This window comes from Bidens hawaiensis, unplaced genomic scaffold, assembly GCF_021521415.1.
Source record: "Bidens hawaiensis isolate Kalapana, Puna unplaced genomic scaffold, B.hawaiensis_p1.1 tig00051769_1, whole genome shotgun sequence".
Taxonomy (NCBI): domain Eukaryota; kingdom Viridiplantae; phylum Streptophyta; class Magnoliopsida; order Asterales; family Asteraceae; genus Bidens; species Bidens hawaiensis.
In genome coordinates, this window is record NW_027499304.1 from 14,648 (window position 1) to 41,692 (window position 27,045).

General features: G+C 36.1%; 4 protein-coding genes across 4 annotated transcripts; 2 read left to right on the forward strand and 2 right to left on the reverse strand.

Annotated features, from left to right (window-relative positions):
- The first annotated feature begins 1,872 nt into the window (after positions 1–1,872).
- On the forward strand, positions 1,873–11,756 carry LOC143599305 (inner membrane protein PPF-1, chloroplastic-like). Its single transcript, XM_077077291.1, has 11 exons — positions 1,873–2,322; positions 7,095–7,205; positions 7,319–7,393; positions 7,976–8,036; positions 8,400–8,473; positions 8,630–8,734; positions 9,181–9,288; positions 9,371–9,474; positions 10,379–10,528; positions 10,948–11,071; positions 11,502–11,756. Exons 1-11 carry the CDS (start codon positions 1,981–1,983, stop codon positions 11,598–11,600), a joined length of 1,353 nt encoding a protein of 450 aa, XP_076933406.1. The 5' UTR covers positions 1,873–1,980; the 3' UTR covers positions 11,601–11,756.
- An 874-nt stretch (positions 11,757–12,630) lies between these two features.
- Positions 12,631–14,050, reverse strand: LOC143599301 (CLAVATA3/ESR (CLE)-related protein 46-like). Its single transcript, XM_077077286.1, has 3 exons — positions 13,899–14,050; positions 13,066–13,133; positions 12,631–12,867 (listed from the first exon to the last, which is right to left on the reverse strand). Exons 1-3 carry the CDS (start codon positions 13,978–13,980, stop codon positions 12,793–12,795), a joined length of 225 nt encoding a protein of 74 aa, XP_076933401.1. The 5' UTR covers positions 13,981–14,050; the 3' UTR covers positions 12,631–12,792.
- A 2,958-nt stretch (positions 14,051–17,008) lies between these two features.
- LOC143599302 (ATP synthase small subunit 6, mitochondrial-like) lies at positions 17,009–18,706 on the reverse strand. The gene is made up of 3 exons (XM_077077287.1): positions 18,577–18,706; positions 18,466–18,508; positions 17,009–17,186 (listed from the first exon to the last, which is right to left on the reverse strand). Exons 1-3 carry the CDS (start codon positions 18,695–18,697, stop codon positions 17,183–17,185), a joined length of 168 nt encoding a protein of 55 aa, XP_076933402.1. The 5' UTR covers positions 18,698–18,706; the 3' UTR covers positions 17,009–17,182.
- A 7,205-nt stretch (positions 18,707–25,911) lies between these two features.
- Positions 25,912–26,487, forward strand: LOC143599303 (histone H4). The gene has a single exon (XM_077077288.1). The coding sequence runs from the start codon at positions 26,051–26,053 to the stop codon at positions 26,360–26,362; it is 312 nt and encodes a 103-aa protein (XP_076933403.1). The 5' UTR covers positions 25,912–26,050; the 3' UTR covers positions 26,363–26,487.
- Positions 26,488–27,045: the final 558 nt, after the last annotated feature.

Here is a 27,045-nt window from a genome sequence, read left to right on the forward strand (position 1 = left end):
CGGTTCAGGAACAGTTGCCAATGGCAATAATCTGATCAAGTCAAAGATGGTCAATAGCAAAAACTATAGTCATCAAGAAACTTTGGATCTTTTCCCACTTCATCCTACCGGGATACTGCAGCAGAAAGAAGCAACTGTGAGCAATGTTAACGTTGATGTTAATGTTTCAAATGTTTGTATGTCGGGTTCTTCTGATTGTTCACAAGAACAAAACTTTTTTGATTTTTTTTCTAATTAACTTACTGGCACTAGTCTATAAGATTTGACATTTGGTTCAAAATTGATCTTCTCAAATGATTAAAGCTAATTCTTCATTAACAATGCATGCAAGTACTGTGTTGATTTATGTTTTATTTATGTTAGTTGTGTACTTGTGTGTGTTCGAAACGGAGTCAATAGTTTTAAGTAAAGAGCTGTTAGAATTGCATGAACACCGTACATAATGCTTTTCATATATTTAGAGAGATGTGATTCTCTAGTCTAGATGAGTTAATCTTGTTAGAATTTTTTATGCTGAAACGGAAGCATTCAAATGGCTTATGACACTTTAGTTAATCAAAGACCGATAACCGAACCATCGGTTCCAAGAACAAAGTTCTTTAATATAAAACTCAATCGAAAATTAATGACACTAAAGACCTAACAACTTTATTTATAAATAAAAATAAACATTTGGGCCGGTCCGACTTAATGGACCGGATGCTCCTACATCAATTTTGCATTTTGTTGTTACATTAACAAGAATATGTATTAACAGACATCATGATCTAACCCATGCTGGCCAATGTACATATAAAAGATTTTATGTTTGGCCGGTAGGACTCATTGTGCATACACTATACAGGCTGGCCATGTAGATTCTTTTTTCTGCTAACATTCAAATTTCAGCTGTTTACGCCTTTACAAAATTTCGAATCCATGAACGGTTAAATCTTATGCTAAACAAGTCTATATTTCTTAAGGCGAGCATGGACTAGTAATTAATGTTGCTAAAAGAAGCTAGGGTGTACAACGATTCAAAAAACTAATTAACCACGCCAAACTGTAGCATGGTATTGGTTTAGAAAACTTCGTTGTCAACCAAATCGTAAGTTGTCAAACTTGTTGGATAGTGATTCATAATATAAATGACTTTTAATCAAAAGAATCCAATTATGGACCGAGTTTGTCCCGGGGACACTCTCTTACAGAATTGCAAGGTAATTAAAGATGCGTACATCATGCTCAACTCGGCACAACACCTCAAACCTTGTGCGTACCAGCTTTGTGCACCGGACTTGTTCTTTTTTAAGCTTTGTTTCATACACAATTACACATATCATTTTACAACTAATACAATTTTTTCATTCCAGAAAAGTGGACTATGTAACCATGGTTATCTTCAATGTCGTCTTTTGGATATCTTTCTAGTCTCATCAATTATTTTGATGCTTATCGAAAACTAACACAATGGTAATTTTGATGATATCAATTGTTTTCTTCATGTATGGCTTCTTCCATTCACTATGATCCCAACATCATCATATGATACGAGAGCTTCACTAGAAAGACATAACAAATTCTTCTAGCTAGTAGATGCGCTAGATCTCTTACGGTTAAGTCCTTTTTTTAACACCACCCAAAAAAATATTATTTATTTTATGTTATTGAATTATTTGTGTCCAAAGTTTTGGGAGGTTAACATTTCTCTTAAGCTGAGTTTATTTAGAAAATAATATCAACGGAAAAAAATAAACGGATTGTGTGTTAGATTCTCCAATCTTTTTGCGAAAGCTGACGTGTCATAATATTCCTGGCTATTATTAATAATATTATTATCATTACTATCATCTCTCATCACAAAAACAACAAACAAACCCGGATAACACAACACGCACTCTCATTTCATCTTCTCCACACACACAAAACACAAATGAGCAAGTAAGGTGAAATTATAGAGATATTATTATACATACAATAACCGTCAAAACCCTAACAACAATGGCTAAATCTCTCATTTCATCTTCTTCCTCATTTACCGGCACACCGTTACCTTCACTCTCTCGCTATGGAGGATTCTATCCGAGGACGAAGCTTATATCGACTAGAGTTAAGTTCAGCTTCAACGGAGTTCCGACTCCACCGCCGTTTCACGGCGGCGGATTGACGGTTGATTTCGCGGCGATTGCGAGCCGTGCGGAGAGTGTTTTGTATACGTTAGCTGATGCGGCGATTGCGGTTGACGCTGCGGCTACTGGTACGGGTGATTCGGCTGCTGTGACGGTGCAGAAGTCAGGTGGATGGTTCGGATTTGTATCAGATGCTATGGAAGTTGTTTTGAAGGTAGTTTTTTTTTTTTTTTTATATATATAATTTGGATTACTTCTTTCATTATATAGAAACACAGACATTACATCAACATAGCAGGTAGGCGGGCAACAAGCTGCGCCGCCACCCTTTTATGAATTACAAACCCTAACCTGCTAAAGACATACCCCTGCCCCTTTGGAGTCGACACATTGCTATGCACAACCTGTTGGACCCTGGTTAGGAAACGGATAGCTTCCGATGCCAAGGAACCAAAGGTATCAAAAGCCAAAGGGACAAAAACATGTTGGTTCTCTTCGCAGGCTTTAGCATGTTTCTCCACTTTTTTCGTTTCAGCCCTTTTCATTGCTTGCCCAGCTACAAACCCATTATCCTTCAAACCAGCTAAGAGGTCAACACAAGCGTGTTTTCCCCCGGCCCAACCAAAGACGAGCAAATCTGCCGGTCGTAGAGTGGATCTCCCTTCCGTGGGGTCTGTAAGGAAGTTTACGGGGGCTTCCTTTTTAGCTGATATCCCAGCTCGCCTTAAGATGTCCCAAAGAACGTCCCGCACCCAATGAACCGCATGCTCTCCGAATTTATCCAGGCAAGCCTTACGGCAGATCGGACATGTTTCGTCTTCTGGGTACATTGGGACCATCAAACGGTACTTAAGAATGGCCCTATACTCGACCGCAGACATGCTTTGGCCCAAGCCATCAATCGGGATAACGGTCAGAAAATCTTGGGCATGAGGACCTTGTAAGTATTCAATAACCGCCTTCTGTAGAGGGGACAATTCAAAAACTTCTCCCAGGCTCTGAGCGATTTTGACAAAAAGGGCATTCGCCAAAGTTTTTTGAGGCTTTGGTGGGGCGGTGTCCATATTAGAGAAACCGCCAATGTCAAAGTCTGGGAGAGTGCCATTTAGGTGTTCCAGGGCCTGCACGTAGTCTGAGTCCAGGTCGACAACTCCGCTATTCCTTAAGATGTGATTCTGTAGCTTTCAAGACTAAGCCCTCGACGCTACAAAAGCGTAAACCCCAACATCATGAGCCGAAAAAAGGCCTAAACCCCCTAAGCGCATCGGTAAAGATGCAAGTCGCCACTGAAGATCACCAAAGAACGGGCCTCCACATACAACTATGTCTTCGATGGCTTCTCGAAGCCCCTTATCAAAACAGGATACCGCATCATCCATCATATGGGGGTGACATGTTCGTAACCCAAAAAGCAACTTAGCAACCCCCATGCAAGACCTAAGCAGGAGGAGTTCGCTCTGGGGATCCCTAAGGCAAGGTAAGAGTTTCATAAGATCAACCGCACGAGATGCTCTCCGCCTCGCCAACTCCTTAATAAAGTAGGGATCTCGACTAACAGCCTCTGAGCTTTACCCCTCTCTCTGGTCTACTAATCCCACTAGGGAAGAGCCCATCTTTGACTTTCACCCCATTACACGCTGGCCAAAAAACCTCGTTTTTCTAAATATTAAGTTGCAGCCCCAATGATGGCCCTTCCGAGCTGATAATGTCTAGAGCTTTAGCGACTTCGTTGGCACCACCAATAATAGTCCCATCATCCAAGTACCAAGCATGAAATGTGAGGTTACAGTCATTTTGTACCCGGAGAACAAGAGGGTGTAATGCTAAGGCAAAGAGGAGGGGCCCAAGGGGGTCTCCCTGCTGAACCCCAGTAGTAGCCCCTATACAGTCATCACCAACGTACAACCTAGCCGGCTGGGCATAAAGGAACTGGACCCATAGATAGATAGATAGACGGGCAATGATGATGAACCTCCCGGAGAAGGGCTGTGCGGTCGACCATATTGAAGGCGTTGGAGAAGTCCACGGTAAGCATAGCTAAAGAACCGTTCGCGTGAAAGGAGTTAAGAAACCGGTTCGCGCTGTGAAGCACCGCCTCTGCCCCATTAGGGATCCTCACCCCAAACTGAAAGTCCCTTAAATACTGAGTCATTTCCTTCCCAACCATCTTCATAGCCACTTTAGAAGTCCACGGCCGAATTCCATTATCCAGCTTTAATAAAGGGGTAAGGGGGGCCAAAGCAATAAACTCAGCGAGCACCTTGGGGCACAGACCCCCTAGCCATAAGTTGACGACTTCAGTGATGGCTGAGAGCAGACCCATGGAAGTCACTGATCCCTCACCACTAAGAGCGTCCAACAAATGTTGCGCCCGCATCCCGTCTCTCCCGCATGAGGTCCCTTTAGGAAATGATCGGATACATCTAAGCACACAGTCCCCATCCACAGAGAGAGTAGGCAGGGCGACAGAGCTAGAAGGCAAGGACGGAGGCGGCACCACTGGGTGTTTATCAATGAGGGCTTTCATGGTTGAATCTCCGAGAGTGGCAACCCCACTTGAGCATAATACCTTGACTGCAGCTATGAAATGACCATCCCTGACTTTCCTGAGACATTGTTTAATATTGAGGCTGTTTTCAGAACCCTCCTCCCCTCCCACCTCTCTTTTAGAAAAAGTGCTTCCCCCCACGTTATCAAAGAGAGAAAGAACCAAGTCAGCAAAACCAGATCCATCTTTCCACACCTCAAGTGCTTGCTAAATGCTACTACATTGTAAAGACTTTCGATTCCCTGACCACCGTTCCTGCCTAGTGGAAGGTTTCCCCACCCTTAAAGTACAACGCGGCAACAATAGTAATTTGACACAATTCTCAATCGAGCCTGGTGAATCCACTACCTTGCGTAAAGCGCATGCCAAAGTCTGAGCAAACGCCAAACGACAACTTGGGGGGATGCTCTTAACCGTTTGAATGGGAAGGGAGAAAACCCGTTCCAAAAGGGATACATCCCCAACCACTCCTACAGATGGACGTGGGTCCCTGTCCACAGACACACGATTAGGTTTCTGGATCCCAACGATGAATTCTCCAGCATCTCCAGAATCCACAGAAAAAGAATAGACACCATCGGCATGCTTGCACCCCCTACTTAGGGCATGCAACGTCATGCACCTCCCACATAACCATTTATCCCCCGCCCGAAGGGCTTCCCCAACATCTATAAAAAGGTCCAAATCCTTGGAGATAGCATCTTTTAAAAGGTTCTTCCGAGTATCCGTTTTGAAATTGGTACTTTGCATGTGCTCAAGTAGGCGGAAAAACCCCGAGGACCCAGGTCTACCATCCTTACACTCGTGGAAATGCTTAAAGGGGCATGGCCTTAAACCGTAAGTGGAGCTAGGACCAAGCCCTCATGTATTTACGTTTCGAATTCTTTTTATGGTAGCCATGTACACACGAGAACAGAAAACAAACAAATCACAAAAGACACCGGACCCCTAAAGACCCCGACTCGAGATGAGTTAGAGCAAGAATCAAAGACCAAACCCCTCACACTCGAAGGAGGGGAGCAACTACGGGTTGCTCACCCCCCATCTAGCACCCCACAACAAACGCTAAGGCATAAGAGGAGGAAGGTATAACTCCAAAATAAAGCAAAATGGGTAGAACTCCAACTCAAAATACCCCCTTAAGCACCCAAATGCAAGTAAACAACCTTTAACTTATCCGAACGTAAGTCGTAATTTCGTCGAACACCCCAGACCTCATTTGCTGTGAGCAGTTGTCTTCTTTGGATTCCTTCACACAACATGGCGCGCTGAAAGATCAGACCACAGTCGGACTGGCACACGTCAATAGAGATTTCAAGGTTTTTCCCTCTTTTATTAATCAATTTTTATCTACTTATAACTAATTTTATATATGTTTTTTAACTAGAATTTTAAATACAACATGATATATATTGTTTTGAAATTTTTGTCAAACTTTTATATATAATAATAGTTCTTCGATATACATATGTTAAACACCAGAAATAAAAACTATACAAATAATAAGCTCGTTTAGGCTCACAAGCACGCTCGAGCTCGAGTACCTTACAAACGGTTTGGCTCGCTTGCACCCCCTAAATCACCTAACTACTCATCCTTTAACCTAATTCTACTACATAGTGATTTGGATCATTAGGTATTGATAATTAGCTGTGATTAGATGATAGTTTGACAATTTCTGCAGAAATATGCATAAATTGAGATAGGAGTAGAATTAGGTTAAAGGATGAGTAGTTAGGTGATTTAGGGGGTGCAAGCGAGCCAAACCGTTTGTAAGGTACTCGAGCTCGAGCGTGCTTGTGAGCCTAAACGAGCTTATTATTTGTATAGTTTTTATTTCTGGTGTTTAACATATGTATATCGAAGAACTATTATTATATATAAAAGTTTGACAAAAATTTCAAAACAATATATATCATGTTGTATTTAAAATTCTAGTTAAAAAACATATATAAAATTAGTTATAAGTAGATAAAAATTGATTAATAAATAACAAACAAGCTGAGTTCGAGCTTGAAAAACAACTCACGAGTTGAGCTCTAGCTTTAGAAATAGAGCTTGTAACGAGCCAAGCTCGATCTCTCTGTAATTTAAGCGAGCCTACTCGAGCTCGGGCTTGTCTCGACTCGTTTACACCCCTAGGTTTGCTAATCGCTTTTGTTGAGAGCTGTATGGAACAGGTAAATTGATCTCTAAACAGTTTGATGATTACTATATGAATTGCTTCATAATTATCAGATAATTAGCTCCTAAAGGCGCATCCAACCAACACTTTACCAAGTTATGTATCTGTTAGTGTACAAGATCATATAGGATAAAAGATTGATTCAGTTTTGATTAGCACAGATTTTAACTGTTAATTGGAACAGATGTTTTATCTTCTAAGTGTTTCATTTTTGTCAAATTATGTTGATCTTAACTTGCACTATTGTTGCCAGGTTTTGAAGGATGGGCTATATGCAGTTCATGTGCCATATTCCTATGGATTTGCAATTATATTGCTTACTGTTATTGTTAAGATTGCAACATTGCCATTGACAAAGCAACAGGTGACTATCCTCTCAAATATTTATTTATATTGTATGGATATTTGTCTCACTGCTTTATGATACTAAGGTATATATTCTTTTTCTCACTCTTACATGAATTTACTTGTTAAAAGGTTGAGTCAACTCTGGCGATGCAAAACCTGCAGCCAAAGATCAAAGCAATTCAGCAAAGATATGCAGGAAATCAGGTGTGACATTACAAATTACAGTCTTGTATCTTACACTTAACATAAGATTGATGTTTGCATGCAAACGTGAACATATCATGTAACAAAGGTCGTATGTTCATTTGTATTTTTATTAGAAATGTTAGGCGCAGCTTGATTATGTTATATATTAGGATTTAATGGAGAACTTAAGTTGAAGACTTGAATAGGAATTATTTACCCTAGTTGGTAAACGATATTAATGCGATAATAATAAACTCACCTTTCAACCAAAATTTTTGTTTTATCATCTGGAAATATGCTATATGCTATAATTATGGTAAGAAAGACCAAGCATTTCCTTGATGAACATGACTGACTGATAACAAATAGTAACACAATTTAATATAGCAATTTCTGGCAGTCCAGCATGGACTTAGCAGTTAGCACATGACAATTCAACCTTTAAAAAGATCAGTGGACCACTTTTAAATATACAACCATGATGATGTATGGACAACAATAATTTGAAGGGGCCAACTTATTTGCATGTGTATGTATATATGTCTATACTCTATATGTATACGTATATATGTGTGTTTGACAATACTGGTATTCTTTCAGGAAAAAATACAACTTGAGACATCACGGTTGTATACAAAGGCAGGGGTTAATCCTTTGGCAGGTTCGTGTCACGGTTAATAATTGCATTTTAGTTGAAGACTCAAAAGAGTTTTATCATATTGTTGTGCTCGTGCAATATAATAATGCAAGTGTGTGTGTGTGCGCGCACTAATTAATTTGGCATCAGCATGTAAATTGTAACATTTAATTTTGCTCATTGGTTAAGGGCTTAAGCAAAGCATTAACTTAGAAAAAATTGAATTTAAAACCTCTAGATCCATTTGTGTTTATGTTTGACCCAAGCCATGTCCTTGAACCAAATCAGCATGTTATGTTTATTTATTACTTATATTATTATTTACTTTGAACTGATTAATTAGTACCATTGTTAATATGTACAAACTTCAATTTTATTTAATGTCAGGATGTTTACCTACTTTGGCCACAATACCAGTATGGATTGGCTTGTATCAAGCTCTTTCAAATGTTGCAAATGAGGTATATAAAGTTGAAAATATCAGTAAATACCTAAAGTTTTAATCTGTAGTTATCTTTTTTCGAATTACTAATCATTTCAAATATCAATGCATTTGATTAGTTTATTTAAAGGAAGTGAAATAATTGCTAATTTATGCAACTTTACTTGTTCTTAAGGGATTGTTTACAGAGGGATTTTTCTGGATTCCTTCTTTGGGAGGCCCCACGACAATTGCTGCTCGGCAAAGTGGATCAGGAATTTCTTGGCTTTTTCCATTTGTGGTAATAAATTTTTTTTCTGCATCATAGTGTGCATAATATTATAGACACACAGTGAAAAACTAAAGTATTCGTGAGCAACGTGAGAAACAAACTGATTCACTACTTTTCATAGATCTTCAAATTGTGAATCAGGGTCACAAAGATAGTGATTCAGTTTGTCTCCAAAGGTATACAGTATATGATTCTAATCCGATTTTGAGTTCAGATTTCGGTTTAACTAAGAAAGTCAATATTGTCTCACTTATCTACTATCACCATTTTTCGTATTTAAAGCGAAGTCCCACATACTTTGTAGTTACTGAAATACGTGATTCACAACTAAGAACTTTGTGTAAGTTTGCTAAAACAGATATATTTAAGTAACATAAAACCAATACATTTTACAATAAGTTATATACAAACAATTGTTTAAATAGTGCTTATTCCATTCCTTCTTTTATTGGCAGGATGGCCATCCACCTCTAGGCTGGCATGACACAGCAGCCTACCTTGTTTTACCTGTTCTTCTTGTCCTTTCTCAATATGTATCAATGGAAATTATGAAACCACCCCAAGTATGAAACTATCTTTTTATTTAGTATTTTATTTTATATTTAAACGAGTTCTCACATTCTTTTAACTGTCCTTTTTTGACAGACTGATGATCCAACTCAGAAAAACACACTTCTTGTCTTCAAGTTCCTTCCCCTCATGATTGGATACTTCTCTTTGTCCGTCCCATCAGGATTATCAATTTACTGGTCAGTTTTGACATGCTTAAACAATAAAAAAAACTATTGTTATTTTTGTTTATCGTCACATACTACTATTACCAAAAAATCCCATACCAAATGCAGCGTTATCTACTTTAAAGTTTTTTAAAAGGTCATAATCTCAAATCATTTAATGTGAATTCAAATTTTTTTCCCATTTACGTGTAGTGGATATTAGGGGTGTAATCTAGGTTCGAGTTTGGCTCGTTTAAATAAATATATATTTATTATATTAAATAAAAGGCTCGTTTAGGCTTGCCACCCGGCTTGAGCTCGATACGTGAAGCTTGGGCTTGGGCTCAGGCTCAGGCTCGTTTAATAATGAGCCTCAATAAAAGACTAAGCTCGAGCTCGTTTAAGCTGGCTAGAATCGAGTTTTTAACGACCTAATTGCAAGTAGCTCCCAAGCAGCTCGGTGTGTTTACACCCATAGTGGAGATACTCTTCAATGACAAGTATGTTTCTTTTGCATTCTATCTTTTCAATTATTGTAGTAACTCATTCACATGATAACATCGTGTTGCTATACAAACTTTAACAGTGGAAGATACCACCGTGGTGTGGTTTTTAGGATCGTTTCTTGACTTACCTTTGGACTTGTGGAAAGTCAATTTTTTTACAAAAACTGAGTTGACCTACATATCTAACACATTTTGAAGTTGCTTATGTTTAATTGAAAACCATTTTTACATGAATTATTGCAGTTGTGTTTCATTGTGATTTGTGATTAATATTTACAATCTACTATGTGATGTGAACTCATTGTATGTCGTGCAATAATGTTAAGTGGTTCCTTATATATTGTTTTCAAAAGAATATCACAATGATGATGATTGATGTTTATTGATACAGTTGTATAATTTTATGTTAATATTTTTTGTTATGAATTAAGGTTCACAAACAATGTGCTTAGCACTGCTCAACAAGTATGGTTAAGGAAAATGGGAGGTGCAAAACCTGTTGTGAATGAGAATGCAAGCGGAATAATAAGTGCGGGCCGTGCAGTAAGATTGTCTTCTCAACCAACTGAGTCTGGAGCTAGGTTAGTTTTCCTTCATCTTTTTTTACAAATATTTCTATTTCATATTTTTATTTCTTTCAAAACACTAGCAATATCACTTTTATCCATTTCATAATAAATGGAAAAAAAAAAAAAACATTCGCCAATTGCTTATAATAGCAAACCAACTTGTGAATCATCACAACTGATAAGATTCTCTTCGTTTATTCATTGAAACAAACTGCTATAACTTGTTCTAATTTATTTACCATGTAATGCATGAATGTGATCTTTTTATCATGTTGAAAGGGTGATTTTATGAAATTTTAAACTTTTAGAAGTATGTATATGAAATTATCATATTTTTTATGCAATAATATGGAAATTGTACCACGGTTGGTAGTTGGTTATATTAATTACATTTAGTAGTTAGAATTAATTTGGTATTAAAATGTGAACAGGTTTAAACAGCTAAAAGAAGAGGAGAAGAGAAAATTAAATAAGGCACTTCCTGCCCAAGATGTTCAAGTTTTGGCATCTACATCTGAAGATGAAGATGAAACAGATGACGAAACAAAGTCCACGGTAATTATTTTTATTTTTTAAAATGTTTTAGTCACTCGTTTTAGCTAAACGGAACATATGTGAATCTTGGTTACCATTTGGTGATTTTAGTTCTTTTCAAATTTAACTTGAAGTAGAAAGTATTATTTAAAAAAACACTCACTATATATAAACCCGGGTTTCATAATTGTTCTATTTAAAGGAACTTGAAAAATGAATCGCTAAATAGCTGAAGTTTCATATAATTTTCATTTAAGTCAATTTAACGGGCATTTATAAAAATTGGACATTAATGAAACTTTGAGTGGTCTTTGTTGTTGAAAAAAAAAAGAGTTCGAGTGACTTCGTTAGAACAATATTGAAACTTGGTCATCATTTCATGATTTAATCCCTTGTTTTTATGTAATTATAAATTCAAAAATAGTGTGATTAATAATTTTCAAATATTCAGGAGGTTCTGGAGGAGGCATATGTTTCAAGTACCACGAAACAAGTTCCAGATTCTGGACCAAGGAGGAGTAAGAGATCAAAGAAAAAACGTTCGGTATGATACAAATTTCGTGTCTAGATAATTTTGAAACATCTATTTTGTAAAATCCATATTTTTAGTTAATATATAGCTGTCTACTGCCAACAAATCATGCTTGTTAGGTATATTTTGGTATAACGGAATCAGTGAAGAGAATGAAAAAAGTTGTTTCTCTTATTTATGAAATGATAGCTATCTTTCCATTCTATATCTTCTTAAAATATATAAATTACTTTAGCTAAATATATATTCTGATGTAATCTTATTTAAGGTTTAAATGAATCTCTATTAGTTATACTTAGAAAATTCAAAAACATTTATGAACTAATAATAATACTCGTTCAATTCCTGCATGACCATTAGGGGTGTAAACAAGCCAACCTGAGCTCGGGCTCGGGTTGTGTTGACTTACGAGAGCGAGAGTGGGAGCTCGTTTCAAGCAATTTTTCTAAAGCTCGAACTCGGCTCATGAGTTGTATTTTCATACTCGGGCTCGGCTCATTTTCTCTTCGTCAATTAATTTATATACGTCTCTCCTTATTTTTATATATTTTGAGGAAAACTTTAAATGAGCCTAAACTCAGCTCGAGCTTGTGTAGTATCTTAAACGAGTCAAAGCTTCGCTACATGGAAGTCCAAAAGAGAGAGAACTTAAATAATACACAAGGTTCATTAAGGTTTGAGGAGCCTTAATAAGCCTTCCTATACAAGGCTCGGGTACGAGCTTGGTAACTAAACGAGCTTATTTGATGCTCGAGCTCGAAAAACCTCAGCTCGTTTGCACCCATGACATTGGAATGAATGCTTGTTAGGTTTGAATCCAGCTTCCACTAGGCTTTGAAGGTCACCTGAGCCACACAAGTTGTGTTTTATCTAATCTCATTGGTTAGTAGAGTATTGGTAGGGTCTAGTGAGTTTTTTAGGTAACGGATTCTCACATTAACCAAAACAAGAACATAAGAAACAAATGTTTTATAGAACTTATTTAGAACCATGAGAAGCTGCCTAAATGCTTATTACAATAGAGGCAATGAATGGCCTAACCCACCAATGCTATCTTACTTAGATTTTATAAACTAGGAAATAGAAAACCTCCATCATAATATATCATCTTTATACAATAGAATGGCCTCAGTTTCTCTAACTTCCTCCCTTCAGAAAATATTATAAGTTATTTTAGTTATTTCATGGAGGAAACGCATCGTGAATCAATTCATCTGTTTGAAGGGGGACGGTTATTCCCCACCGGGTTTGGTCCAGATGGCTGTTTGTAAACCTTCTTCACTTCCTGCAGGATGACATAAACAGTTTACTCAGTTGTGGCAAAATGGTGGGTTGGATAATGGATCAAAATGGACTAATGGTTGTTTTGTATATGATTAAAAAGTTTGGCTCGACTGGTCCGTTAAACCAGCCCATTTTCATATCAAGTAATTTCTTTTAAGTTTACTCATTAACCCAAATTGACCTATCTAGCGATAAGTACCTGTGGAGTAGAGCCGTATATGTTGCCTGGCTTTGAGTTATGTCGAGCTGCCTGAACCTCGAAATAAGCTATAAAAAAAGGTGAAGAAGGAATTTTAGAAGCTATACTTGCTAAAACGTTTAACATAATTGCTAGAGGTGACAAACTGGATTGCGGAATCAAGTTAACTGTTAATAAAGTGTTAGGAGAAATGAGTCGGTTGGATTGAATTCGATGGATTTGCAGGCACTTGTTAAATTCCACTTTCCTTATTATTACGAAAGATACTATTACACTAATAAGCTAATTTTGTAAAAAAAAAAAAAATGTTTCAGAAAATATGCATTAAAAACAAAAACAGGCATTCTAAGACTTTTAACTTCTTCATCCAAAATCGATATGAGCCCTTTTTAGCTGAAGTTTATTAATTATTGTTCTAGATCATTTGATGAACTGTTTAAAATTAAATACAACCCAAATAAGTCATTAATAACTAAACGGGTACATTGTGTTAATTCTCATTTTTAGTAATTGCGATAGTTTGACTTCAAAAGTCATACTTTTGTTGTGGACAAGAAAGATGATGAGTTTCTAAGAATATCATGCCTCAAATGTCCACCAACGTGAACGTATTAGTTGTGAATGAAAGAAGTATTAGATAGTTTAGTGTATTTGCATGATCTCATCGTTTGTAAAACCGACAATATTAGTGGGGACAAGGAGTCGAATATTACACGAAAAACCATTTAAGTGCCTTTAAAAAAGATGCCCATAAAAGAGAGAGAAAATTGAGTCAAGAAAGTAGAACTTAAATCATAAAAGTAAAAATAAAAAATAAAAGGTTGTATATATACCTGGTTTAGCTGCATAACCTTTGTATGGCAATAACAAGAGGCAAATTAAGAGGAGAGGAGATAGAATGTGTAGTGTCTTCATTTTGAAAATGTAATGTAACTCAATTGTGATGAATCTGAAGATAGAAATGGGACCTTGCTTTAAGTGTATGATGATTGGACTTTTAATAAGTTGTGTAGTAATCATGTTTATGTTTGAAAGTTTTAGTGATAATTATTTACCACTAAGGATCCAATGCTAATCATTTGCATATAAACTTGTTCACCTTTCATCATTTTACTATGGGATATTGGTTTTTAATACTTCCAACTTTCCTTCATTGGTAGATAACACTCCCAACTTTTGATTTGTCACCCATCACTCCCAACTTTCACCCTATTTTCCTGTATCACTCCCCGTCTAAATGAACACTAACCTCGTTAATGTTTTGGACTAAAAATGTCATTCAAAATAGTTTAGGGGGTAAAACAGAAAATTTATTTTTAACACACAACCTCCATTTCCATTGACCTCGTTTTTCCGGCGACCTCTTTTTTTCCGGCGAATTTGAGTTTTCCGACTATCTCGTCTTTCAAAACACCATATCCATCATTTCACCGAGCTTCACATATGAATTTGAGTATTCCGGCGAGTTGCAGGTTTCCGGCGAACACCATATCCATCATTTCACCGCCTCGCCCCACCCCAAAACCGCAACCCCCGCCACCACCAGTGTCTCACCCAGCCACCTTTTGGGATCGCCTGCGTGCCGGAAAATCGAGTTGCAGGTTTCCGGCGAGCACCATCTTCATCATATCATATGTGAAGCTCGGTGAAATGATGGATATGGTGTTCTGAAAGACGAGATAGTCGGAAAACTCAAATTCGCTGGAAAAAAAGAGGTCGCCGGAAAAACGAGGTCAACGGAAATGGAGGTTGTGTGTTAAAAATAAATTTTCTGTTTTACCCCCTCAACTATTTTGAATAACATTTTTAGTCCAAAACATTAACGATGTTAGTGCTCATTTAGACGGGGAGTGGTACAGGAAAATAGGGTGAAAGTTGGGAGTGGTGGGTGACAAATCGAAAGTTGGGAGTGTTATTTACCAATGAGAGAAAGTTGGGAGTATTAAAAACCAATATCCCTTTTACTATTGATGAATTTATAGTCGCCAGACATAATTCTTAAGAAAAATTCAAAAAGCCTTTCTTAGAGGTGTAGCAATGTTATTTTCTTTTACTCACAAAAAACTCAACAATTTGCTGTTACTTGGTAAAAACTTTCTAAAATGTTACTCATCCTTAGTCATTCCCGCACATGCACACTATACTGCGTAGATCTCTCATCAACGTCTCATGTGCTCAAAATGAGTTGGTGATAATTTCAAACATTTATCATGTATCAATATTTCTTCAGACGATATGAGACTTGGGTAAAGTGTCATAGGCTCATATATATATATATGTCGTAACTATATATATGAGACTTGGTTAAAGCAAGAAATGGGCTCATAAGTCGTAACTAGGTCAGGTCGAAAAGCATTTGTAAGCAATTTAAATGCTCGCTATGCCAATAACGAGTCTCCTATCCGTTTGGCATTCCTTTTATTTGGTTAATTTATTTCAAATTGTTATGTTATACATAATTCTTTTCATAGTTGTACAATTCTTCAAAAAAACGAAAAGAATTTTATAGCATTCTTATCGTTATTATCATATTTATATTTGTTGTGCGTTGACTTGTATTGAACTAATGATTAACCGATCTACAAATTTCAAATGTCTCATAATTTGTGTTGGAAGTGATGGTGTCGTCGGCATGAATCCATGATGCTTAATTAGTTGTCGACGTACGGCTCTGGCTACTTTTTGTTTTTGTTTGCTTTTTTTGGTTTGACAAATATTATGTTAGCTAAAATAAATAATAGTCTTATGTGTTTTAAAAGTTATATTAAAATCATATAATTATTGGAGATTGTTAACTGATTGGTTTTCGATTAATTGGCTGCACCCCTCTCAAAAACCCTAAATCTATTTTTTTTAATATATATAAAGAAGATAGATAATTGGACAGGTAGCAATTGAAGACCCACTTGCACTCTCCTCTTCTCTAATCGATGACTATAACCCGAAAATCACTACCCTAATTCGCTCCTCCCACCCCAAATACATTTTAGTGTCAGTTTGGTTATAGGTCTGTTAACCTCATAATGAATTTGGACTTTGAAGAAAAAAGAATAGCAAAACCAATGAATTTGAGATAAGGAATGTAATTTGGGTTATGAAACGTCAACTAGCAAAAATATTATGTAATTTCATCCAAAGTTTAAAAAATATATATATAAATATTTTATATGTTCCGGAGTTGAGAGGAAGAAAAAAAAAAGTTACAATTTTACAGTTCATTCAATCATTTCACACGTTAAAACTGTACCTGAACCACTATTTTTAACTCATCGGTTATGGCTTAACCAAACCATACGTTAAATGTTTGATTCGGCTAACTTGGTTCGGTTAAGTCAGTTCATTTGGTTACATTTCGGTTAATTTAGTTAGTTGTCAACCCCTGTTTCTTGTAATAAATCATTTTTACAACCATTTTTTTCTCATTGCAGGGTGTGAATGTTGCGTTCCCCGCACCTAGAATGATGATCATACTAACACAAATACTTGTCAGTAAATGTTTAGTGTTCCCCAGCCTAGAATGATCATGGTATCACAAATAATTGTTACTCTTGTCATAAGCTTGTCTACTTTCATGATGGATTGGATTGCAGCCATCTCAGTTAGATGATAACCATTTTAACGCAAACAAACCACTAAACTGTTAACAATGTAACTAAAACTATAAGAATACATCTTTTATAATCACATTCGACCTAATATGACAAAAAAAAACTAAAAGAAAACGATTTCTTTCATCATGATGATGGGATTAAAAAGGTTCTTGGATCATCTCCTCATGAAAACTAAAAAAATCATTTGATCCTCCGACTTATAAAATCAATAACTTCTAAATAACCGATAAAGTAAACAACGAAGTTCGAGCATGAACCAGATCATCTCAGAACCCAGTCATCAAACTTATAAAATGTACTTGCAAAATGATTAAAAGCAAGAAAACCATCAATCAAACAACAGCCTCAATTCATTCATCCAAATTAAAGAAATGTAATATGCTGATGCATGTTCAAAATGAAACTTTCATGTTAAATGTTTTTATTAGCATTGAAGACAATAAGAAGCAATGTACCCATACTCAAATCATTGCTGCAAAATCCACCTGTGTTGGCCTACATAGCCTTCAACTGCAAAACATGTAAAACTTAATAAGAGCACGAATATACAACTAATAAATCTTATCGTCATAGAATATCAGATGCCCAAAAAATGAAACAAACTAGTAAGCTACAACATATAACTTCATGTTGTTTTCCATCTTAAGGTGCATAATCAACAAAAGTTGCAGACTACACATGGAACTAATAAAAACAAACTAATAATTTCATGTTTTCCATCATATGTAAACTAGACAAATGATAAATTTAGTTAACATAGGATATCATATGCCTAATATATGAAACATACTAAACCTAGAATTAGCTTTTCAATACATTTCCAAACATAGATCATACAAGAACAGTACTAAACAAATCCTAAATCTTGTTCTCACTTCTCATAAGATATCAATATGCCCAAGAAATGAAGCATACTACTGTTATGATTAGCTTTTCCACACATACACAAACAAATAACATCATGTATCCTAAATCTTGTCATTATAGGATAGCATATACCAAATATATGAAAACATACTAAACCTATAATTAGCTTTTCAACACATATCCAAACAAATAATTTCATGTATCTTAAATCTTGTCACTATAAGATAGCATATGCCAAATAGATGACATTAGGAAAACACAATACACCTGTCATTAGCTACGCAAAATAGATAGAATTATGAAAACATGCTACCCCTATTGTTAGCTACGCCAAATAGATTGAATTAGAAAAGCATAATACACCTGTGATTAGCTTATCAAATAATTTCATGTTCTTTTTCCATCCTAAGTTACATAATCAATAGAGGTGCAACGAGCTGAGCCTGGGCCCAGGCTTGAAAACAAGCTCAAGCGCCGAGCCTTGATCTTTAGAAAAATAGCTTGAAACAAGCCAAGCTCGAGCAATCATAATTCAAAACACGTCGCGCCGAGCCTAGTCGAGCTTGGCTCGTTTACACCCCTAAACTAAATAATCTACACGAACCGAAGACTCAAAACAATCAAACACCGATTCAGTAGTAGATCACACTCCTGAAAGCCTAACCTAACAGAATAACCAACCAATTCATAAATCTCATCAAAACGCACTAAAAAGAGATAGCTGTTGACTATCTAGAAAAGCCTAATTTGCATAACAATGAAACAATTAAATGCATACAGCGGAATTCATTTAAGCTATTCTTCATTTCTATAAATAAAACCTAATTAATTAGCAGACAGTATCCTGAATAATCGAAATTGAAACAGTCAGATCTAGGGTTTCATAATAATAATAATATAATTTAGGGATCTGGCGTCATACTTCTTGTGCCTTTGAGCAAAGACCGAGTTCTTCCTATCCTCCTCTGCAATTACACGGCAATTATTATTAAAAGCAATGAATGAATTAACCTAAATCAAAGATAATAAATACCGGTAAGACCGAGGGAGAATTTGGTGATGACGGTGCCGGTGATGGCGAATCCAACGAGGAAAGGCCAGTTACGGTTGAACTCTCTCTTGAAGAATACGGGCCATGGATCGAATTTCCTCATTCTTGTGTGTGATTGCGATGTGTTTGTTGTGTGTGTGTGATCTATATACGATAAGATCGATTTGGGCTTGTTGTTTTCGTTATAAATGGGCTTATGTTTTTGGACCCCATAGGCCTAGAGGTACTCGGGTTTTTCAAATACCGACTTCGGGTATAATCGGGTATGGAAAAATCAGGTTTTTGAAATATTGGGCCGGGTCTGGGTATTGAAAAAACCCTATTTTCAATTTATTATTTTTTTATTTTTTATTTTTTCCGGGTATATAATGGATTTTTTAAGGGTTGCACTTTTTAGGGGTATTTTTCGGGTTAGACAAGGTATTTGAAAAACCCGGATTTTGGGTATTGGAAAAACCCGATTTCGGGTATGGAACAAAGTCCGGTTTTCGGGTATTACCATGTACAAATCCGGTCCAGTTCGGGTGCATGTTTTGGTACTAAAATGCATACCTTATTTGTACCCTACGGGTATGGTCGGGTACGTGTTCGGGTATTATAATACCCGAGTATAAAAAACCGGTTCCGGTTTTTTTTTCGGGTTCAGGTTTTTGGTGCATCGCTACATAGGCCACGTAAGTTTAAACTTCAAGTGCACAAATCGGGTCTTTTATATACCGGTTTCGGGTAGAGACTCGGTTTGGTCAACAAAGTCAAGAACTTAATAGAAATGGATGGAACCGGTTCTGTTTATGTTTGGTTTTTGTTTGGGTAGATGTGAAACTAGTTTCGATTCCATTTTCTTTGATAAGGTGTTACGGTTTATTCGAGACAACCGTCAATCTCCCAAGAACACAAGAGAAGAAGAGAAAAGAGACCCAAAATAATAATTCTTTCTTTTTTTTTAATATCAATAATTCTTTCTTATTCTTTTTCTTAAAAGAGATTACAATATATAGGAAAACAAAAGACATAAAAATAGAAAAAGATAAACAATAAGGAAACATAATTTGACTATAATGGAAACTAAATAAAAGATAAACTTTAATAATAATAATAATAATACACGATCGTATCAGGTTGAGTATAGAACCGGGTTTTTTGTGCTGCTTTACTTTAAACTTTGGCCATTTGGGACACGGATCGAATTTCCTCATTCTGTTTGTTTCTGTGTGTGTTTGCGGTGTGTTGTGGTGTGCCTGTGTGATGTGTTTATGTAAGATGGATTTGGGCTTGTTGTTTTGGTTGTGTATGGGCTCCTAGAGAGAAAAAAAAACATTCATGTATATTGTAACCACATTGTAACCAGAGGTGTATTAATCGGGTTATGAGCTCAAACTAATTTGAGGTTGTAAACCGAATCATGGTCAAAATTGGATAATTGGTCTCAGGATAAATCAGTTGGGGTCATAAATTGGATTTGTTGAAATATTTGAACACTATAAAAATTGATTTGCAGCTGGGTAAGGTAGGGTTGGAATCGGTTAAACCGATTTTTGTGTGTTATCCAGTCTATTAGAAACTGGTTTACCGGGCCTAAACATTTTATTGTTCATCTCTAATTGTAGTGTGCATGTATTATTAAACTCAGGCTTTGAGTTGTAGGCTAACCAGCATATACTAGTTAAAGCACCATATTATTCTCACATATGCAATGAGTTAGGTTTTAACTAGCCCAACCACGAACTTGGTCATTGTGGGTTAATAGCTTTAACTAGCTAGTTATGAGGTGGGGAAAAAAAAGAAAGAAAAAAATCGATTGATTGGTTGTTAGGAGGTGGACACTACTTAAATTTAACCAAAGTAGAGTTAGAAGAAGAAAGATGAAAAAAATGATGGTGCCCCCTTTGTGTTGTGGCTTAACGTGTGTTATTGATGCAGCGGTATAAACAAGAATGAAGATCGAATCACGTTGATTCGAAGAATACCCGTGATGAACTTCGAAACTCCCAAATCCCACCCAAATGTTTAGGGAAAATGAAGAGAAAATTGATAATTATTAAAATTCAAGTCTATATCTTCAGATTACATCAACATAATATAAATAGAGTTTCAAATACAAAATGGGCCTAAAATGGGCAATGGGCCAAACACAAACCCAAAAACAAAAACATAAAAACTGACAAAAAAACATAAAAATGGCCGAAAACTTTATTTAGGAGTCGTTTATGGGCTTCGGGCAGGGGCCAAACCGCCGTGGGCGTTTGCCACAATGTGCTCCTCGTCTCAAGCTTCGATTTAACTGGTAATGAGCCTGAAACGGAGCTTCGTGGGCCAAGTTATGCCCGTTTTCGTGGGCCACATTTGGAGACACAATCATGGGCCTCCAAATATAACATGGCATGTTCATCAATACTTGGGCCTTCATCAGTTATTGGGTGAGGTGGCTTTGACACTCACCTCTAGTGTCCTCATAACGTATAGCCTTACAAATTGTAGTATTGTACTAGTAGTTGGATTCAAAACTTGTACTAACTACAAACAATTTTTTATTTTTTTTAATCTACTCCTAAATTTACACTTTTTATTTACCGTATGACTCAAATTCTCAACCTCATGTTTAATAAAACATTTGCATCACACCTTATAACCACTAGCCTACAGGCCATTTTGGCATGTACCAACAACTAACAAACGTGTGCATAAAATAATATGGACTCTCTTCCTAAAACATTCCAAAATATAAAATCATAAATTAATATATGTTGTATAAAATATGTAACAATATATCGGTAGATGTTTACTGGTTTATGCAAAGATGTGGAAAAAAGTCAAAAACTACCATCAAAACAATCAATGTATGATTATGAATGTGAAACCATTAAGAGTTACTGAATAGTACAGTACTTGCTGAATAGTACCGATTCGAGTTGATAGTGATCAAGATTGAAGTATGGTTCTTGGATTGACAGTTACAAGTGTTTAGTTGCATGAAATAAAGGCAACAAATGATTGGAATTCAATTGAACAAGAGACGATCACTCCTATATTTGAATTTGTTACCGAGCAAAAATTAAATTGCACTAACTTTGACGTTATTTTACTAATTTCGTGAAAATAACGTTAAAAGTGACGGAAGGTTAATCAAGCATCATGCGGTGGCGTTGATGGCCGAAAGACAAAGGTACATGCACCAATTAGCGGGTGTCACAATGGTCGAGTGTTATGTGTCTTATGTCTAAAGTTTGATGCAAAACTATTATCGAGTCGAGGGGGTCTCACTGGAAGCAGTCTCTCTATTGCTACGGGGTAGATGTAAGACTGTCTACATCTTAAGCTTCTTAGACCCTACCATGGCTTTGCTATTGATATGATTTAGTGAATACGACGATGATGTATAATTATACTTGATTAGTGTACTAGCAAGCTATATAAACATAGCCATTAACATATGTCCATGATGGATAACTAAGAAACGCTTCAAGAATACATCTAGTTGTTTAACGGGTTGAAACCAAATAATAATAAGATGCATAAAGTGATCAAGTTAATCATCAACTCACTACTAGATTTCACTTAAACGTGGGTGGCACCGTGTTTTATCTTGGGGTCTGTTAAGTATGAGGTAATGAATTGGACGAGGTAATTGAATAAATGAATTAATGAAATAGATCATTATCATTTCATTGTCTTGTTTGGTTACAATTTGAGATGCAATACTACTTGTGGTGGTGGACGCCGGTGTAACAACTTACAAATAAATAAATAATAAACTAGTTAAAAGAATAGAATATGGGATGCATATTAGTAGAATAAGTGAGTTTTCATCTCACATTGTGTGAGACAGTTGGTTCTCCAATACTTACATGATGATGTTTAAACTTATTAAACTCAAGATATATAGCCCAGACGCTGTCAAAATTGTTTTCAAAAGGTTTTAGTTACATTACAGTGATTATGAAATCGTAGATTTATGGGATGTTACTATTGGTATTGTGGGATTCTGTATACAAGACTTGTCTAATGAGCTCTTACACGTTACTTGTTGGACAAGTGTTTGCCACTAATTAATATGACCACCGTCACATATACGATCGAGTGACAAGTACCTTTTGGTAAATTTGTAAACAGCCAGATGCAAAAACATCTTAATGTCGTAACTGTATAAATGTGTCGTTTATAAATGAATGTACTTACCAGTATTTTCTGCTGATCAAATATTTTAAACATGTTTTCTGTTACTTGTTAAAGACAAATTGTGACATTCGTCAATTTCGGGTCTTAATTGTATTCGTTTATCATGTAAACCGAAACTTTCGATATAATTAAAATGATGAATTTTATGTTACAATAGTGTTTTATACTTGTTGGGTCTCAAAAACATCCTTTTCGGTCCTTAAAACGCCTTAAAAACACTTAAAACGAACTCCGGGGGCCAAAACTGCCATTTTTACAAAGTTGGAAAATTTGCCACCCACACCATAGCGTGGCGCGATGGGGATGGCCAGGCCCCCATCACGTGGCGCAATGACCCTCAGACCTGCAGCTCTTTTTTTGGTTGTTTTTATGCAAACATGTGACTTTAACCATCTCATTTTCATGCAAGACTCTTTATGCTTGACAATTTCAGGTTACCCTATATATACATGACCATTTCCTTCATTTTACATATGTTGCAACTCCAAATTCTCTCACAATTCTTAAGATTTAAAGGTTGTTTTTCATGGTCTGTGGTTTAACTTCCCAAAGTCAAACTGACCATGTTCTTTTTTTTTACTTAACTTGTTAAGTCTTAATACTTGAATATGGTTATACAACATATATACAATATACACCCCTTGTTACCTTTGGTGGTCACTTCTCCGGTCTCGGTCGGTTAAGTTTCGGGCCTCGTAAGGCAAGGCTACATGCAGAACTTTCGTGGTTTTTGTTATACATTTTTCGCATCTAACCATCTAACTTTATTATTGCTTACTAACCATGCTTAACCTATGCTCATCTTGATTATTTATTAAGTTTCATGGTTATGGGTTTGAAGAGACTAGTCTCGGTTTAACCGTAAATAGCTCTAAACCGTAAACCGAACTCACTACAAAGAAATTGGCATAAGGCAACCTTTATATCACAAAAAAAGCTGCATTAGGAGAATTTGCTTTAGACCTAATGCAACCTTTTTGTTAGATAACAAAACTGTTTCTTTCAAATGAAACACTTTTAAAGGGTTGCATTTGACAAAAACAGTTGCATTATCTAACAAAAAGGTTGCATTAGGTCTAATTCAACTTCACCCAATGCAACTTTTTTTTTGTGAAATAAAGGTTGCTTTAGACCAATTTTTTGTAGTGACTTTGTTTACTTGTCTTGTTAAATAATTGTTTAAACATGTTTTATGTAGATTTAAATTTCTAAAATCATCTATATAAGTTCTATGGTTATGGGTTTGTAGAATCTTATCTCGGTCTTAACCCGAAACAAGATCCGAACTGAAAACCGAAGTTTCGTTTAAAGACTTTATTGTTAACTTTTAAGTTGTAAAACTTAAGTACATTCATTTATAAATTATTATACAAGTTCTTTGATATTTGGGCATGTGGAAGCCATCTATGAATTTATTGTGAGATGGAAACCGAACCAAATCGAACTAAACCGATTTTCACTCGCTTGAGACACACAAGTGTGTTTTTAGCTATCAAGACTTGTATAAATATTTAAAAATACTTTAGAAAATGATTTTAATTATTTTCCTAGGTACTTGGAAATGTTGGATCCAACTTGATCCTATAACAAAGTTTGGACCGACAAAATCGAACACTTGCTTAACGTACGTTGTTAGTTCTAAAACAATAGAACTACATACTTGGTTAAGTCTTACTTAATTTTTTTCATTTAATATTTTGGAAAGTTGAATTTGGGTTTGACCAATTATCAAGACCCGAACCAACAACCCGAACACTCATTAAAACCCGTTTTAGTATCTATATCATAAAGGGACTCGAATTCTTGCATTTTTACCCACCTTATTACTTAACATAGGTTGAGTAAATATTAAGGCTAGATACTTTAACCTGGTTTTGAACAAACATATATTTTTAAATGACTATTGTTATAATTTCTTAAATGGTTACATTTTAAACCTTAAACTTTTATTGTTTACATTTCTTATCTTATATTTTAAAGTTATCCTAAAACAACCTTTCTAATTCAAGGTTTTTCCTTTTTATTTAGGCTTTGCTCGTTAAACCCCGTCCTTCCGTTTTCCCGTCTTTTACCGATCACGTTTATACTTGAAAGGTGAGTACTTTTTATACCCCGTTTTCTATCTTTCGTTTTGGGGGTGATATTTTATACCAATTCAAACTAAATGCTTTATACTTGAGTCTCAAACCACAAAATTTATTGTATACTTGCTTAAATAAATGCTCGATTTAGTGTTCTATGCTTACATGCGTATATGCTTATGTGTTTACCGCTTTTGGTTGGTTGATTCATAAACCCGTGAGCTATCTGGTATTCTCTTATAGCACGGTGTCGTTAATGTATTATTAATAACGATCTCATAGGAATCCGAATCTATTTGGTATTCTCTTATAGACGGTGTCGCTAATGTATTCTTATTAGCGATCTCATTTTATCCAAATTTGTTGCTATTGTTAGTGCACGGAAATTTGACACTGTGGATATGTAATCCTGGCATATAATATGGATCAATTATCCTTAGAATATGTTGCAGATCCTGTCATGATCAATGATCCTCAGTACTTATTGTTTATTAACGATTTTCCTTTGTTATCTTGATATTTATGGCAGGTATAACGGCTAATGACCAAGTCAAAGCTATAATCTCGCCATCAAATTAATAAAACGCATGGATAATAAAGGAAAGAGTTATATTGAAGGCAATAACGGATTTTTAGGGATTATTAGTTAATTGCCTTTATTATTCATAACTCCATTGAGTTATTATCTTTATGTATAAATAGAGACTATGATCAGCTAAGAAAAGACACACAACCCACTGCGAATATAAAAGCAATACACACACACACTTAGAAATCATTGTATTACAGATCATAATCTCAACAATTGTAACCCGATTTTTGATTAATAAAGTGGTGATAGACGATTTGTCATCACCCGGGGTTTTTGTGCCGGCGATCCGACCAAGATCAAGGGCTTTTCCTCGTAACAAATCCTTGTGTTCATCATTATTTCGCTTACATATTCATTATTATCATCATAAAAAAAAGTAGGCCTACAATAGAAACACACCACACGGATCACGATCCAAAATCATGTATCCACCGTCCGATTGAACTTAATCAACGTCTCCCATAAACTCTCAATCCCTCCACACAAATCCCCCAAAAACTTTCAAATCCCCCTTCCCACCCACCACCTATAAAAACAAAACCACGACTTTCCCCAAATTCACCAATCAATCACCAAACCCTAATAACAAATCCCATCTAATTCAAAAATGTCTGGCAGAGGTAAGGGAGGCAAAGGGTTAGGCAAAGGCGGAGCAAAACGACACCGTAAGGTGCTCCGGGACAACATTCAGGGAATCACGAAGCCTGCAATCCGAAGGCTGGCTCGCAGAGGCGGTGTGAAGCGTATCAGTGGGTTGATATATGAGGAGACGCGTGGGGTGTTGAAGATATTCTTGGAGAATGTGATCAGAGATGCGGTTACCTACACCGAGCATGCTCGCAGGAAGACGGTTACTGCCATGGATGTCGTTTATGCCTTGAAGAGACAAGGAAGGACTTTGTATGGGTTTGGGGGTTAAGGGTTTGGAATTGAAGTAGTTTATGTTTAGGGTTTGTTGAATTTGTGTTTAGTTTCGTGAACCCTAGCTCAGGGTTATGGTGTTTAATTGTTGTTTTTGATGAAATGAATTTGTGCTTTTGATGTTAGAGGTGAATTACCTTATCTGAATTTTGTTTGATGGGTTTATTTTTTTGCTTTGTTTGATGAAATGCCTTAGTAGTGAAATGTTAATTTGTTTTGGAATTGCTGTTAATTGTTGAGGGGTTATTATTTTGGTAATTAAGTAGAAACTGATAGACGTTTTTAGTTGTTGAAATGCTTAAGAGATGATTGCTAATTATGTATCTGATTGTAAATGGTTGATTTTTACATCTTAGTTCATGGAAATTGGTTTCACTTAGCTTAGCTGAAGGCAAATTGAATGTGCTGAAAGTAAAAAAAAAAAACTGTCTTTCACACCTTCAGCTCAACCCTGATTAAGTTTGTCATATTTTCTGGTGTTTATGATGAAGACTGATGTTAGGTGACATCAGTCGGGTATGTGTTAGGTAATTCATAAGTATGGGATGTAGGTGCACAAGAAACCGGTTCTGACTCTACCCTATCCTACCCGTGGGTACGGACAGGGCTTTGGATTACCCGGACCCGGTTTGATTTTTGTTGGCTATACCTAAAACCGGTTCCTGAAATACCCAGTTTGTG

Bases quoted from the DNA above. Each gene is read 5' to 3' on its own strand.
- LOC143599305 (XM_077077291.1), top strand. From the start codon at position 1,981: ATGGCTAAATCTCTCATTTCATCTTCTTCCTCATTTACCGGCACACCG. The intron at 8,474-8,629 runs GTATATAAAGTT...CTTGTTCTTAAG, and splicing joins TTTCAAATGTTGCAAATGAG to GGATTGTTTACAGAGGGATT. The intron at 11,072-11,501 runs GTAATTATTTTT...TCAAATATTCAG, and splicing joins ATGACGAAACAAAGTCCACG to GAGGTTCTGGAGGAGGCATA.
- LOC143599301 (XM_077077286.1), bottom strand. From the start codon at position 13,980: ATGAAGACACTACACATTCTATCTCCTCTCCTCTTAATTTGCCTCTTG. The intron at 13,134-13,898 runs GTATATATACAA...CTTTTTTTATAG, and splicing joins AGGTTATGCAGCTAAACCAG to CTTATTTCGAGGTTCAGGCA. The intron at 12,868-13,065 runs GTACTTATCGCT...GTCATCCTGCAG, and splicing joins TATACGGCTCTACTCCACAG to GAAGTGAAGAAGGTTTACAA.
- LOC143599302 (XM_077077287.1), bottom strand. From the start codon at position 18,697: ATGAGGAAATTCGATCCATGGCCCGTATTCTTCAAGAGAGAGTTCAAC. The intron at 18,509-18,576 runs GTATTTATTATC...GTGTAATTGCAG, and splicing joins ATTCTCCCTCGGTCTTACCG to AGGAGGATAGGAAGAACTCG.
- LOC143599303 (XM_077077288.1), top strand. From the start codon at position 26,051: ATGTCTGGCAGAGGTAAGGGAGGCAAAGGGTTAGGCAAAGGCGGAGCA.